This window comes from Tubulanus polymorphus, chromosome 2 (genome assembly GCF_964204645.1).
Source record: "Tubulanus polymorphus chromosome 2, tnTubPoly1.2, whole genome shotgun sequence".
NCBI classification, from domain to species: domain Eukaryota; kingdom Metazoa; phylum Nemertea; class Palaeonemertea; order Tubulaniformes; family Tubulanidae; genus Tubulanus; species Tubulanus polymorphus.
Window position 1 is genome coordinate 10,193,330 of NC_134026.1, and position 15,081 is coordinate 10,208,410.

The 15,081-nt window shown below is 38.3% G+C and overlaps 3 protein-coding genes across 8 annotated transcripts in view; 1 reads left to right on the forward strand and 2 right to left on the reverse strand.

Moving 5' to 3' along the window:
• The window catches only part of LOC141898895 (uncharacterized), a 116,856-nt gene extending 112,376 nt beyond the window's left edge, over window positions 1–4,480 (reverse strand). Inside the window, exon 1 of the mRNA XM_074785040.1 lies at window positions 4,222–4,480. Within this exon, the coding sequence (XP_074641141.1) occupies window positions 4,222–4,404 (183 nt within the window). The 5' untranslated portion in view covers window positions 4,405–4,480. The remainder of the gene's footprint in view (window positions 1–4,221) is intronic.
• Window positions 4,481–4,541: 61 nt separating this feature from the next.
• LOC141898859 (ABC transporter B family member 1-like) overlaps window positions 4,542–15,081 on the forward strand; it is a 29,745-nt gene continuing 19,205 nt past the window's right edge. For 3 of the 6 annotated variants that reach the window (XR_012618607.1, XM_074784992.1, XM_074784995.1), the window contains exons 1-5: window positions 4,542–4,690; window positions 9,631–9,831; window positions 12,900–13,405; window positions 13,965–14,076; window positions 14,477–14,651. Coding sequence is in view for 5 of the 6 variants with exons in the window: in XM_074784992.1 (XP_074641093.1) it covers window positions 9,651–9,831; window positions 12,900–13,405; window positions 13,965–14,076; window positions 14,477–14,651 (974 nt within the window). In the remaining variant the exon portion in view is untranslated. Of the gene's footprint in view, window positions 4,691–8,992; window positions 8,997–9,630; window positions 9,832–11,511; window positions 11,588–12,899; window positions 13,406–13,964; window positions 14,077–14,476; window positions 14,652–15,081 lie in introns of those variants that run through there. The other 3 variants (XM_074784993.1, XM_074784994.1, XM_074784997.1) reach the window with 3 other exon arrangements.
• LOC141898896 (uncharacterized) lies at window positions 5,066–5,677 on the reverse strand. The gene has a single exon (XM_074785041.1). It carries the CDS (start codon window positions 5,675–5,677, stop codon window positions 5,066–5,068), a length of 612 nt encoding a protein of 203 aa, XP_074641142.1.

The following is a 15,081-nucleotide window of genomic DNA, read 5'->3' on the forward strand; positions in this document are numbered from 1 at the left end:
CCAAACATTGTCATAAGTGAAAACGCGACAACCTTCAACGCGGCAGTGTCCGAAATCAAATTGATCATGGAATCTCCGGATGTTCGTAAACATATGGCGAACTCCCGAGTCAAATGGGGAGTTTATTCCCAAACGCGCACACTGGTTTGGGGGCTTCTGATAACGCCTGATCGGAATGACAAAAATGTGCATAAAAAAAGTGTTAGGTCGTGCCTCCATTTACGACGATGAATTGCGAACCCTTCTATGTGAAGTCGAGGCAACCCTAAACGACTGACCGATCACTTACGTTTATAGCGATGTCAACGAACCTGCTCCATTGACACCGTCCGAACTGATCTATGGTCGTCGCTTAACGACCTTACCGTACACTTATATCGATCTACAGGACCCCGATTTCGATAAACAGCCAACCGATCTCCAACACCGCCAGCAACACCTGTGCGATTTATTGCGCCAATTTCAAAATAGGTGGTCTTCCGAGTACTTGATTAGCCTGAAAGAACGTCACGAACTAACTGGATGATTGCATAATGTCATTAAACGTGGTGACGTTGTTTTAGTACACGATGACAAGAAACGTATTCTTTGGAAATTAGCATTAGTGGAAAATTTGCGTTACGGTTTCAATGGTTTGGTTCGCGCAGCCGACATTAAAACGCAAAATGGCAGTACAAACAGACCATTAAACAAACTCTATCCGCTTGAAGTCACCGCTAAAGATATCGAATCGCTAGTACCGTCGCGTGACTCAACGAACCACGACATAAAAACCACTACGCGCCCGTCTCGGTCAGCAGCGAAAACTGCTCGAGATAACATTAACGTTGGACTAGTATACTTAAATAATTTGCATTGCGTAATTTTAATGTTCAATACTGTTTATTATTCTCAATCGATCTGAATATTATGTCAATATACGTTCTATGTGCCGTTACACTTTGTAGGCCGGGTGGTGGTCATCATACCTTGATTGCTTGTATTACTCATAAACTCATAGACTTCACAGACTAGAATTATGTTTTTAATCTTTAGATACTAGAATTTTACTCATATTTTAATATTTCTCTTACCGGGTGTATTTAACCATTTCAAAAATGAATATTTCATGAGATAATTGCCATGAGATGTAACGTCTAAAAATTGTAGTTTTTAATTATTCTCACTTGCTTGTATGTTAATTTCCCGCCCCAGGAGTGTTGGCAACGCTGAGGTACACATCTGTTTGCGGTTTCAGCTATAGTACTGAATGACCATTTGTCCTATTTAGCTATTTAGAATGTACTCTTGTTTATGCGTCAGTGTCTTGTGAAATAAAGTTCAGTGCAGCATATAGCGTCAGATAAGAAACACGTCTTCTCCCTCCCTCCCTCCATCTCTCTCTCTCCCTCTCTCTCTCTCTAGTTATTGGTGAACTAGGCATATACCCTGTATTAATTAAAGCTCTTGTACATAGTAGTAAATATTGGTTCACTGTTTGTGAATCTAGCACATCTACATTAGTGAGACAGGCATACATAGAATGCTTATCCTTGATGCACCAACAAATATATAGCTGTAACTGGGCATCTTTCCTAACTGGGCATCTTTCCTAAAAGATTTATGCTTCAAATTTAATCTTGATGAAACCTGGTATAATCAGGGCAGCCAATCTACATCTAAATCAATCAAATCTTTAAAAAATATGTTACAATCTGGATTCGCATCCAATTGGTTAGTAATTCTACAATCCAACGAATTAGGTGGTAATGTCTCTAAACTCAGAATTTATAAAACTTTTAAAAAAACCTTCTCTTTTGAAAGATACCTCTTATTTATAAAGAGATTTTCTCGGCTCAGCGTAAGTGCTCATAAGCTCCAAATTGAAAAGGACAGATACAGCAAACCTTTTGTACCTGCAGGAAAAACGAATTTGTAGATTATGCAATAATAACTGCATCGAAGATGAAAAACATTTTATACTATACTGTCAACTCTATAACAATGAAAGACAATCTCTCTTAGATAGCCTTCAAAATTTTATTGCAATCGAAAATCTTTCTGATGATGAATTATTCTCATTTTTTACTTTCTTACAACAATGATTCGGAAGTTTGTAATTTAATCTCTGACTATGTTTGTGCTATTACTGACGTCAGAAATAAGAAAATCCGTGAATAGATCCGTTATCGTCAATAGGTGCTGCCCTCTCTACTTTAAATACCAAACCATGCTAGTTCTTTCCTCTGCTGTAACTCCTGTAAATATGTTATATTGTCTATTTAAATTTTATCATGTAATTCTTGTGGATTTTATTCTGTGAATTTCCCTGTTTATTTTTTTTTCCTGTACCTTTATTGCTTTTTATGCTTATATGTTTTATTGTAAAACCTTCCCTAAGTGGCAATAAAGAAAGAATTAAATTGAATCATCTCACGCTGACATCACCACAGGGGATTACCTGAGACTGCTGAGCATCGCCACTACGTATATTTTGGTTTGCCGTAGCAAGAAAAAACGTCTTAAAAGTATTCGAAATGAAAACAAATATACCTAAGGTCATTAGATTATCATTTATTACATCTTAATGGATTGATTCAAGGGAAAAAACAAAATTGTTCAGTTGCTGACAATGCAATCGACTCTTGTCGTGCACTTAGTATTAGAAATATCAAAATCATCAGTGTTGCAAACTAAACACAAGATAGCCGGACTCTAACGATTGCTAACGTAAGGGCATAACAAATGACACGTTCAATTGATGACACTTAATGCCATGATGAGTTCTCGCAGCGTTGATCAAAACACGGATCTTGGACGTGTGGTGTTATCACTGCAGAAAATAGTGGATGCACGCCACATGCCGTGGTGCGCTGATATTATTTCGGTGTTTAAATTATGTTTTTTTTCAAACAAAATAAAATTTATTCATCAAAATGCCTCGTGTTTTGTGGAATAGGCCTATGTAATTAAACTTCGACTTTGTCATCAATATTTTTTGCGACTGTGATTGAAGCTCCCGTACTCAGTAAATTCGAGTGATATAATCGGGGCGAAAATCTCAGCTGGCCAATAAATTTACGTTGGTTTTTACATAAAGAGTAGCGACCGTCTGAAACTGCAAAGAATGATCTGGCCTTATCCAAATTCAAAAAGTCTTCACTGCGTAGTGTCCAAAGCATTCCCCAGTCTCTCAGCATAGGCCTAAGCGCTGAATATCGCGCACGAGGCGTTAGACGAGATCTGACGACGAAACCCATCAAAAAAGCTACTCGAAAAAGCAACGCAAGTAACACAGACGATCAATTCGCAAGACGCGCCTGACGATCAAGACGACGATCTACTCGACCTCCAAGCAGCAGTCAACAGTTTAAACATGAAAGTGACAGAAATTACAGAGCTCGATCACCTCATCATTTCACATATCGCAACAGCTGATGGCTGTTTTAGAAGAATCCGAAGATTTCATTCACAAAACTCGCGCACGAATCTTGAAATTCGAGGCTATCTTACATAAGAGAAATATTGCCGCGAACACAGCTACACAACGAACAGAAAGACCCGCGAAAAACGAACACTTATACACACTTGCCGAAACTAGAGCCGCGTTCACACGACAACTAGTTAGACCGGTCTAAATGGGTCCGTACCTGGTCTGGTCCAAATTTAGACCGGACCAAATTTTGATGAGCGTTCACATGGCGATATTCTCTCTGATTTAATGCAGCAAAACCATCATGTTATATCATGTTAGGCTATATCATGTTATATCATGTTATATTGACTTCAAATACGTAATCTCGGTAAGCAATAAAATTTCATTGAATTTGTTTGATCGACGATCTCAACTCGGTAAAGTTATTAGTTATTTTTCTACAAAAATATCTGACAAAATATGTAAAATATGACTCCAGCAGGCATTTATCACTGATATAATATGATTTCAAGTGTTGAAATCGATAAGTAATAAATAAATATGTTATATTTCATGTCATATCGGTTGATCTCAGTTCATCTCGGTAAAATAGTCATCTCGGTTGATCTCGGTAAAATACATCATCTCGGTAATAAGGATGACCGCTCGGTAATATTAAGGACCGAACACAAATTTGACAAATACACTATCACTATCAGAAACCCCAGGCTAAAACAACGTACCGCGATTTTACAAGAATTGGCCCAATGCCAACTTCATTTTGCTGAAAAAGGTAAACCAAAAAGCTACACTACAGATACACTTACCAGACACTTTGGCAACGCGGCGCTTGCTAACGTGTGTAGAACTACATGTATCGCGTATCGGACGACGATCTCTGTACCAAAAAATGCACCGTACATCGGCAGTGTTAACAGCGACATGTAAGGCAATAGAAGAAAACCCGCCGAAGCAGCAGTCGCTAGACCGCATAACGTTCCCAAACACATTCTTCTGTTATCTGACGAGCTTTCCAATTTCGTATAATGTGCGCATTTTATGATTCCATTCAATAAAATAAATCAAATTAAACATTCTCCACGCGTCCTTGAATTCGAGCAATTCAATTATTTTTTATTGACGAGTGACAACGCAATTTGGTCAAATCAACAATCGGGCCCACCCCTATGTACCAGCCTGTATACCGGATTAGATTTTAGATTTCAGCGCGAAGGCCGGTCTTGACGCTGCGACCTCATCATCGGTGCATCAAAGTAACTTTTTACACCCGTAAATGTATGTTTTTGTCGTTTAAGTTGTATCATCTCACGATTCACTACTACTTTCTACTAATATTAATATTAGTTTTAGTTACCTAATGATATCGTTGGACGGGTAAGCTTTTTATAATCGGATGTGATCAATTTGTGAAAATATCCGATCGTGAAACTAAACCACAGTCAGGCTACATCGTACCACATCGTACTGACTAACGATTCACGTGCTCACTCCTCAAGTCAAAGTTATTATTTCTTTTAAATCGCCACAGGGACCTGACAAAAAAAAATTTTTTCGCTCATTTTTGGTAGGGCCTAGTACATCTACATCTACATTGGTTACTGCATCGGTCCGCGTGCGCGCGTATAGATGATGCAGGGGCGGGTGGCGCGACTAGGTGATGGGTACTGAGGCAGCGGAGCACATTTCTTTGATCGTCTCCTGGCTGCTAGCGTTCCACTCAACAACTGTTCTTGGGAAAAAGGAGTTGCGGTATTCCTCGGTTGACGTCCTAAACTGCGAAAGTTTGAAGTCGTTCCGCCTTCTGGTTTTCCCTAGTCCTGTTGTTATGTAGTGGTCTTTAGGGATCGCTGTCTCCTGATTCAAGATTTTCTGCATCATCGAGATGCGACAATGTCTACGTCGGTCTGCTAATTGGGGCCAGTCCAGGTGCTCCAACATGGTCGAAACACTGCTGGTGCGTTTGTAGTCGGGCATCACGAATCTGGCTGCGCGACGCTGCACTTTCTCGAGGGCGTCCACGTCTTTCACTAAGTGCGGGTCCCACACTGAGCCGGCGTACTCAAGTTTGGACCTGACAAGCGACTTGTACGCGGTGGCTTTCAACTGACGTGGGGCGTATTTCAAATTCCGCATTAGGAAGCCCAGTGTCCTTGAGGCTGAGGCCACCGCAGAATTTATATGGAGGTCCCACTTCATGTTACTGGAGAGCGTGATGCCGAGGTACGTGATGGAAGTAACCGATTTCAGTATGTGATCACCCATGCTGTACATATAGATGAGCGGAGATGTTATCCGTGACACGGTTAGGATGTAGCACTTTGTTGTGTTAAATCGCATCCCCAAGTGTTGGCCCACTGTTGCAAGGATTCCAAGTCCTGTTGGAGGGCATGCTGATCTCGTATAGAGCGGATGGCACGATACATTAAACAGTCGTCTGCGAAGTACATACCTGATAAAGGTCTTAGTAGGACCAGAAAGGACAGGCAGTCGACCTTAAACATCATTTTTAATCCACTTTAAACTGTATTGAAGGATATCCAAAATGTCTTCATTGAAAGGGGTTCATGAGAGAAAAGAGACTCCCTGATTTGAAAGTTTAACAATATGTCTCCATGCCTACCAACTGAAGTTTGGTACGTAGGCATGGAAACATATTGTTAAACTTTCAAATCATGGAGTCACTTCTCTTCAATTAACCCCTTTCAGTGAAGACTTTGGATATCCTTCAATACAGTTTCAAATGGATTAAAAAATGATGATTTAGGTCGACTGCCAGTCCTACTAAGACATTTATCAGGTATGTACTACCAAAAATGAGCAAGCTAGGCCACCCGGAATGCTCTCAAGTCAGGTTGAAATAGACATTAGGTACTATATATATATTTTAAATCTATTTTTATATATAGCCTAGGATACTGGGGTCAAAATTTTGTTTGTCAGGTCCCTGTGAAAATCGCTACTAGTCCTAGAGTTTTCATCAGATCAATTCCAAATTTGGTATGAATGTTCTATGGACCACCGCCTATGAAGTTACACAGCCAATTTTTTTGATTCGTCCACCAGGGACACCCTGGGGGAGGAATTTCCATTTCTTCAAATTGCTATTAGTCCTACAATTTTAATCAGATCAAGTCTAAATTTGGTATGAATGTTCTATGGACCAATACCTACAGTACAGTACAGTACTGGACGTATCGGCCCCACTCTGCGCGGTTGCGCCACCGCGCAGGATTTACGCGAAGCAGCAAACACAAACATGGCCACTCTCTCAATTTTCAATGATAGAAATCGTGTGTACATTTCAATTATTTCGGCTGTTAGGGTTTTAAGGCACAATATAAGTTGATGATGTGATATGGCGGTGTTAATTAATGATAATTCCGCAGTGAAGCTAGTCACGAACGGTGCCGATTGAGTGTACAGCTGCCAAAAACACTGAAATGTGCGTAGTTGCGTAACTATTTGCAGTGAATTGCAGACGAAACATGAAGCCTTAACGGCCGTTTAAAAAAAAATTATACCAATCGCAAATAAAATAGAAATTGTAAAATAAAAATTGTAAAATATTGTAAAATAAAAATGAGATAGAACCTAAGCTAAAATTCTGGCCATTTCTAAAATGTTATTACTAATTTTTAGTCAGTGCCGAACGTTTAGTTTTCCAACAATAATGAGGGGTGGTAGGTAGTCATGCAATTCAAGTCATCATTTATTACACGTTACTTCCGTGTTGTTGAAAATATCGCGAGTCCTGGACCAAACCCCATTGAACAATGTGATCTGTGTGCTGGCCACAAATGCACACAGATCACACTACACTACCCATTACACACTCCAGTACCCACAGCTTTCATATATCCATCCAAATATTTAGAGTGTCTTTCTTCCTGGATTTAGCCAAAAAGGGACACCCCTAGGTATGCAGCTTCTATTTCTTCAAATCACACAGCGGAGCTATATGAGCCGATAGGCTCCTTGTTTAGCCTTAGGTCGTCTTGGCTTTGAACCCTGAAAATCTGGACAGTTTGTATGGAACTTAGAATACTTTCTCATCTCCCGATAGGCCTACAGCTAGATTTGATTTCAGCTTCAACAACAAAAATATAAATATGACATCTGAGATGCTTTTGATGTAACGAAACCTTTTAATGTATTAGGAGGCTTATAATTTATAATGGTTATGTGTATTTCATTTCAAAATCTATTATGCCTACTTAAAATGTGTGACGTATTTACCTTCTCTTCTTTGTATAAACAACTGTTTGTCATTTAAAATCTAATTACCTTATACTTTTATAACATGCATTTCCTTTTATGTCAAGTATAAGCTGATAGAGCACCTTACTAAACCAATGTATGGTCTAGTATGTTGGATATGATTAACTCCTTAATTCACTAACTTCTGCGCTGAATCTAACAGTGCCCATGGGCACCTTGTTTAAATTGGTACTAATATCTGAGTGACGAGTAATTAGGGCAGACTCAGCTATGTGGCGTTTAGTGTAATTGCTGAATTGAACCCAAATTCAAGTTCTCTGTTGAGGATTAAATTTCTCTCTCCCGCATAAAAAACCACACATTTTGGATTTCATTGAACGTATGGAAAGATCTCTGGCTAGTTTTCAATACAATTTTATATTCATGAATTTGGACACCATTTGGAATACCCTTCAAGGTCAATCTAATCAGTTTTTTCCTTGGAGATGCTCTCCAGGAACTAAAATCGAATCCATCAAAACTATCCACATCTCCAAGGCTGATAAAGGCGGCAAAATTGTTATTCAAGATTCGATCAATTACAATTCTAAAATGTTTGCTATTCTCGGTGATTCTAATTTCTACAAATCCATCAAAAACCACCGTTTGAAAAAGATGCAATCAGCTTTTAGTTTAGGTTTAAAATACATCTCTAAGAAATTTCCTGATCATTCGGATTTCATCTCCAAATTCAACTCTCGGCTTCCAAATCTTCTTTATGCTTATGGTCTTCCTAAAATTCATAAACCCAATTCACCTTTAAGACCCATCACTTCTAATATCAATTCATCATATCGGCTCTCCAAATAGGCCTATCTGGCTAAAGTACTCTCCCCGGCTTTGGGTACTTTTTCTGATTCGGCACAGTATGGATCTTTTAGACAAACTCGAAAATCTCGAACCTAATGGCCAAAAATTAATATCTTTCGATGCTGTATCCTTTATAAATATACCATTGGAGCCAACTCTCAATTTCTTGAGAAAAAAACTCCCGGACACCAATCTTGATCTCCCGATTCCTTTAGATTGCTTACTTGAACTTTTGGAGCTCTGTACAACCAATCTATACTTCCAACTCCAAGACAAATTCTATGAACAAATTTTAGGTTTCGCTATGGGTAACCCATTATCCCCCATTTTGGCTAATCTTTTCCTTGAACATTTTGAATGCGAAATTCTTCCAAATTATGCTGGCTCTAAACCTTACTTTTCCACAGATTAGATATGGCTCATGAGGTCCAAGATTAAAGCTATATTGAATGTATTTGCCTTGGTGAATACTGCTGGTCGATTTGAAGAGAGAAACCTGTCACAGAGAAACCTAGTCAGTAACCTGTCGTGGTTTAGTTTATATATAGGCCTAATCCCATCCGATTATCACCAACAATTAGGTTATTAAATGGAATCATGTTATTCGGGCAGGACATCAGTAAATGTTTTCCATACTCACTGATCCAACAAACAAAGTGGTCTCCTCAGTATAGAACGGAAGAAGAGGACGCGATTCTGTCATTGTCCATCCTAGTTACCGTTGTATAAGGTGTTAGGCCTAGATGTGGTATTATAGGCCTAAGCCTTTTCGTGAGGACCAGACAAGCACATTGTTTTTCTAATACATCTATTACATAGCATTATAACACATTTAAGAACTACTGTGCTAGGATTGAGCTTTGCTATTGGATCCCCAACCTATGTGACAAGGCTAGGATCCGTCATTAGTAACTTGTCAACCTTGTTGGTGTTCTTTTGTATTAAAGGAACTAAACTGACTTCGAAAGATCTATCAAATCAGATTAAGTTGATTTGTGAGTCTTTGATTGAAACCAACATGTTTTGGCTACATTTAGTAGCCATCATCGCTATCAAATCTGTAGGCCCTTTGGTACATTTATTTAAGAATATAACACAAAGGAATAGATTCAATAATAGTAACTATTCATATTTTTTATTATTTACAGTTTTTACAACATTAAGAAAAATGGCATCAAGTGAATTAGAGTACGAAGCTGTATCAACGATACCAGACGTCAATTCAACACTTCACAATGGGAAACGCAGCCGAGAAATCTACTTCACTCTTCCCACTCTAAGATACGCCACTATATTTAAAATCATTCTCGTTGTCGATGCGGTCGCGTCACTGGGGCTGTGGATATCCGGTAAGAAAAAATGGGTGTTTGTTTCAAGACTATTACAGAAGACTCTGCCTCACTAAGATACTCAATGGCTTCTGGACTAGATATTTCACTAAGTTGACCGGATAAAGAGATGAGAATCTCGGTAGAAAAATTTTTTCAATAGCTTTTAGGAAAATTGACTGGTACTGATTGAAGTGTAGTGTACTGTATACTGGTATCAACGATACTCGTGTTGGTACTACCAGCTTACCCATAGCCTAAAGCTTGTGATACTCAAGGCAAATTTCATTGGCTAATTTTACATTGTGCCAAGGGATGCGATGCAAACTAAGCACTTTTGATATCATTGTTGAATTTTAGTCACCGAATGCTCAATTCCCCAGTGAGTCACCTCCACGGATTAAATTCGGAAAATAATACATAGGTATTGAATCATGTGAGGTGAATCAGTCTTCGTGTTGCCTAAAAGTGCCAACCTTGTTCTCATTAGTTCACACACTAGCAAATTGAATGAAGGAGCAGAATAATGTGCCTAGCCTTTCACAAGCTTAAGGTCTCAGTATATCTGTCTTTTCCCCTTTACCCATCTTATTGAAGAAAATGTATCATCCGAATTTCACCCAGTCCCAACTATGGCTACTTGGGGCACTCCGTACTATGTGAAACAGGAGTCATGATGGCTATATACCACTGGCACTAAGGTTCTCGTTGAAAACTGAATGAAATCAGTGAGTGACATTCTATTTATCACCCCTTATACCTCTATGCTATAAGCTACAGTACTCATAATGTAGCCCAAGAGTAATCCAAACGTATTAATCGATTGCTCCTCAATTGTGCAATGAGAATTTAATTGTCTTGCCCAGGCACTTACTTCTAGTCGAAACAAATCTCTCCAAAAACCTTTATACATCAAGAACTTCCGCAGGTTCACCTGGACCAATTTTTAGGCAAGCCATAGGCTGAGCCTATAACTATACAAATGAAGCGAATTTAAAAGACATGGGTTCTAGATGAAAAGCCTTTCGGCTGTGCAACCTATTTATACTAATCATGCATTCAAGCGTTATCCATTCTCCAATTCCTAGGAAGCCAAATTTTGAAAAAGGGCCTCATTAAGATTTACAGGAGGTTTTTCTAGAAAATCTGAACTCACTATCAGTTTCAAAAAGCAGCAATCAGAGAGCAAAACTTCATCTATGATTGGTTTAGCTGCAAAAATCAGGTGTTTACGTGAACCTGTGGTATTGTCTACAGTTTTGCTTCCGGGTTTTGTTTTAAGATTGTATTTCAAGATTGATTTCTGTGATATCAATAGTGATTTTGTATTTGGGAGGAATTTGCGCTTTGCGCAATGGTTGGGAAAAATAACTTTTTCTCAGATCGGATGGATGACCTTGATATGCTAATCAGCCATGTGCTCGAATTGCAAATTCAATCAAATCTTATTCTACAAAAGAAATATCAAATCCAATTCTATTTTGTTTTATTGAACAAAATTACATCAAATCCAATTTAATGTCATTCTGCATTGTTGCATTCACTTAATAAATGAGTGATATAAAAAAAAGTTTATTATCAGACGAGTTCATCGATATTTTCACTTTGTTTCTATCTTTATCCAATCCAGAGATATGAACGAAATAAAAATATTAAATGGGGAAAAAATAGGGACAAAAAATTCAACAATGCGGACCCGGTGGGTACCCAAAAAAATGGCGCCTGGAAACTGTGAAAAGGCTTATTCAATAAGACCAAGGGAAAAGATTGATCTCAGGTATTCATTCCTGCTACTTGTGTCCCAGTGGGCTATTATGTTCACTTGTCATCTGTTTTTTGATATAGTTATCTTTATTGTCATAATATCAACATAAGAAGTATAAGAATGGACCTCGCCACACGCAAATCGCATTATGGGCGAGATAAAAGATGCAAATAACATAGCATACAATTAATGATACTGACAGTTAGATATTTCATACAAAAGAATATTATAGTACAGGTTTTACAAAATTTTAGAGATTGTTGCATCTCTCATAATTATTGAATATAAATGAGGCTGTTAGTGAGATTAAATTGTTATCGGTGGAGCAGTGCGTTTCAGGGGCGCCATATAGTAAGAATTTACATTTTCCAGACATATTTAGTGAATTGAAATACAGGCTGATGTTGATATCCAGGTTATTCAGTCTATTTAGAAGGTTATTAATTGAAAGACGTTGGTAAGGCTGGTTGCATGATAAAAAGAAATGTTTAACGTCAAAGTGCTTGTTACAATGGTTGCAGTTCGGGCTACGTACAGGAAAATTGTGATTATACAGTTGAGATATGAGAAGGAGATCAGCATGCAATTGATTTAAACAGATTTTTTCTTTACGGCTTAGATTACCTAAATTAACAGTACTGACTATATGTTTGCCTGTATTTTTAAAAGACACTTTAGTTTTAAAAAGCGACAACTCTGGTAAATTTCTAAAGTCATTTCTAGTAGAATTCCATACGGTTGCTTATTTCACAGCAGGAGATGAACAATATTTGGCTGAGGATAAAAGAATAACATGTGGGTGGGCATTACAAAATTACGAGTGCTATAAGTTTGAAACTTAGAGAATATTGAGCGTACATACGATGGGGAGGAATCATGGTTAACTTTAAACATATAAACTTTAGAGCACGTTCCGTGGGTCTGTTTTCAAGAGCTTGCCAGTTAAAAACTTTTAGAACTTTCAAACGGTTTGTCCCTCTCATGCACCCAGAAACTAATAAAGCAGCACTATATTGAAGTTGGTCAAGTTTTGTAAGGGCTTGTGTCGAAGCAGAAGTATATAATATCACAGTAATCAAAGTGGGGCATTATAAACGATCTGTACTTTTCGTCATCTGTGATTCTTCCATCCATAGTAGGCATTGGATCCAATTATTTTTGGGAAGTTTTGAAGATGCTTCAATGAATTGTCTGATATTTGGTTTATACATGTATCTACCCTAGACATATGTGCAGCCCAAAAACTATGCAGAGTCTACTATAATAAAAGGTGGCAAAATTGAATAATGCCGCATTGAATTATGTTGTATTTAATTTTCTTCAGGTGGTGACAGTAAATATTTCGTTGACAACATTGTTAATTTCCATTTCGTTGAATCTGTGTTCGACTTGGCATTAGTTGCCGCCGTGAAATCGACCGTTGCATTCGCATTGTTGGAATTACTCGAGCTGAACTCGATGAAACAGATCGACGAACCGTTCAATTCGCAACTCCGCTGTAAGCTCATGTTGCTGCATTTTTCGCTATCGTTGCTATTGTTGTTTTGCGTCGTATTCACTTTTACGAAAGGTGGCTTCATTTTGTATGAACTCATACATAATGTAGACTATGTCCCGATGCGTATTACGTACAATGTTTTGTGTATAAGCTGTCCGGCATTCGGGTTACTTGAGTTGCTGATGACATTGTGTAGTTTTAAAGCGATGCGCTCGTTGAAAACGCGGCGAATCAAACACATACTCAATGACGACGGCCAGGAAATTGACGAAGACGGAAATGCGATCGAAAAGAAGGCAAATTTACGTCGACTTTTTAGCCTCGCGAAACCGGTAATGCACTCAATCTTGTTGCTTTTAGTAGTCAACCCTCTATTATCAACCAGCAGATTATCCTCCACCCTTGGTTTTGAGTCCATGTTTTGAATCCCTGATCACAAAAATTTAGTTCATTGTTTATCAGCTGTTTCTGTGATTCTGTGCTAGTGTATGTTGGCGGTTAAGAAACCCGGGGATGGGGGATCCAGACCATATTTACAAATTTGAACTGTTTGGTGCTTTGCCTTTTAGTGGACTCATTGTATCCAGGTGCCTTTTATATGTGGAAAGGCACATGCCCTTGATTTTCCTCCAGATACTGTCCGAAATGCCCCTAGGTCTGCTCATGTTACTCGTACTTAATAGTTGATTTAAACATGGAATTTTGGTGGTTATGCCCTCAAATATCCCTCAAATTTAAAAACGATGGTCTTGGAGGAACCCTGTACTGCAGCCTACAAAAGCTTGCAGTTAAGAATCGACTCCGATAGCTAAAACATTGGAAATAAACTGATTTAACTCTTGAGTACTGATAATCATGGTATTTTTAATTCATGCATTTAATTTTTTTCAGGAACTACCTTTGTTGCTCACGGGTTGTTTCTGTTTGCTAGGATCGAGTGGTAGTCAAATGGTGGCGCCTTTATTCTTTGGAAAAGTAGTCGATGCTGCCTTAAAATCAATGGGTGAATTATCAAAATTCCTATCTGAATCTCGGAAAGAAATATTACCCGAAAGTTTATCTACGCCATGATGAATATTTATGACATAGATGACTTAGTGTTATCCACTCACACAATATCCTAATTGTCATTGAAATTTATTATTAGAAAAACATGAAAATTCATTGAATAGAAAATGTCACGAAATTAAAGTTGTTACAAAATAGAATACGAAGTACAATATTCACAATCATAATTTTTATTTATGAAATGCCAATAATTGATAACCACCTGCACATTGACTCCTTTGATAATGCATATTTATTACAAATATATGAAATCATTATTCGAATGCCTTTTTTGGCGTCAAAAAACTATGGATCACTTTAGGATATATTTTTAATTTCTAGATTTTCTATTTCAGCCGAGTTGAACAAGACGGTTTTGATTCTTGTTGTTGTTTACATGGGTGGATCTGTATTTTCGATGTTACGGTCTTTCACATTTACTCTGGCTGGCCAGAGAGTCGTAGCTAGTCTACGAAAAGAGCTATTCAATCGGGTTATTAAACAGGATGTTGCATTTTTTGATACAAACAGGTATGACATGTCGAATGTAACCACACTTTACAGGCATAGTTCATACTTTCGTAATGAACTCAAATTTAAGTAGAGTAAAGCCTGTCGCACCTCTGAGAACTCTGAGTTGAAGCGATTGTTAGCTCAGTGAGTGCACAGCAGGCAATTGCAGGCAAGTTCGTCGTCAAATTTCTAGCATGCCAGACAATGAGTGATCGTGTCATTAACAGTGACCACACAATGTTGATTTCCAGCTGATTCTCATTGCGACAAGTATCGGCAAAATCATCTTACGTACGGCAGCCTTAATTTCAATGAATCTTGCACCCTTTAAGCCAGGCTCAGATCGACCTTACGACGCGACTCAACTGTCGGCGACTATCGTAGATTGCACTCAGATCTAATTCAGCGATAATCGCCGACCAGTTACTATTGGTCGTAACGACGAGTC

Bases quoted from the DNA above. Each gene is read 5' to 3' on its own strand.
- LOC141898896 (XM_074785041.1), bottom strand. From the start codon at position 5,677: ATGGGTGATCACATACTGAAATCGGTTACTTCCATCACGTACCTCGGC.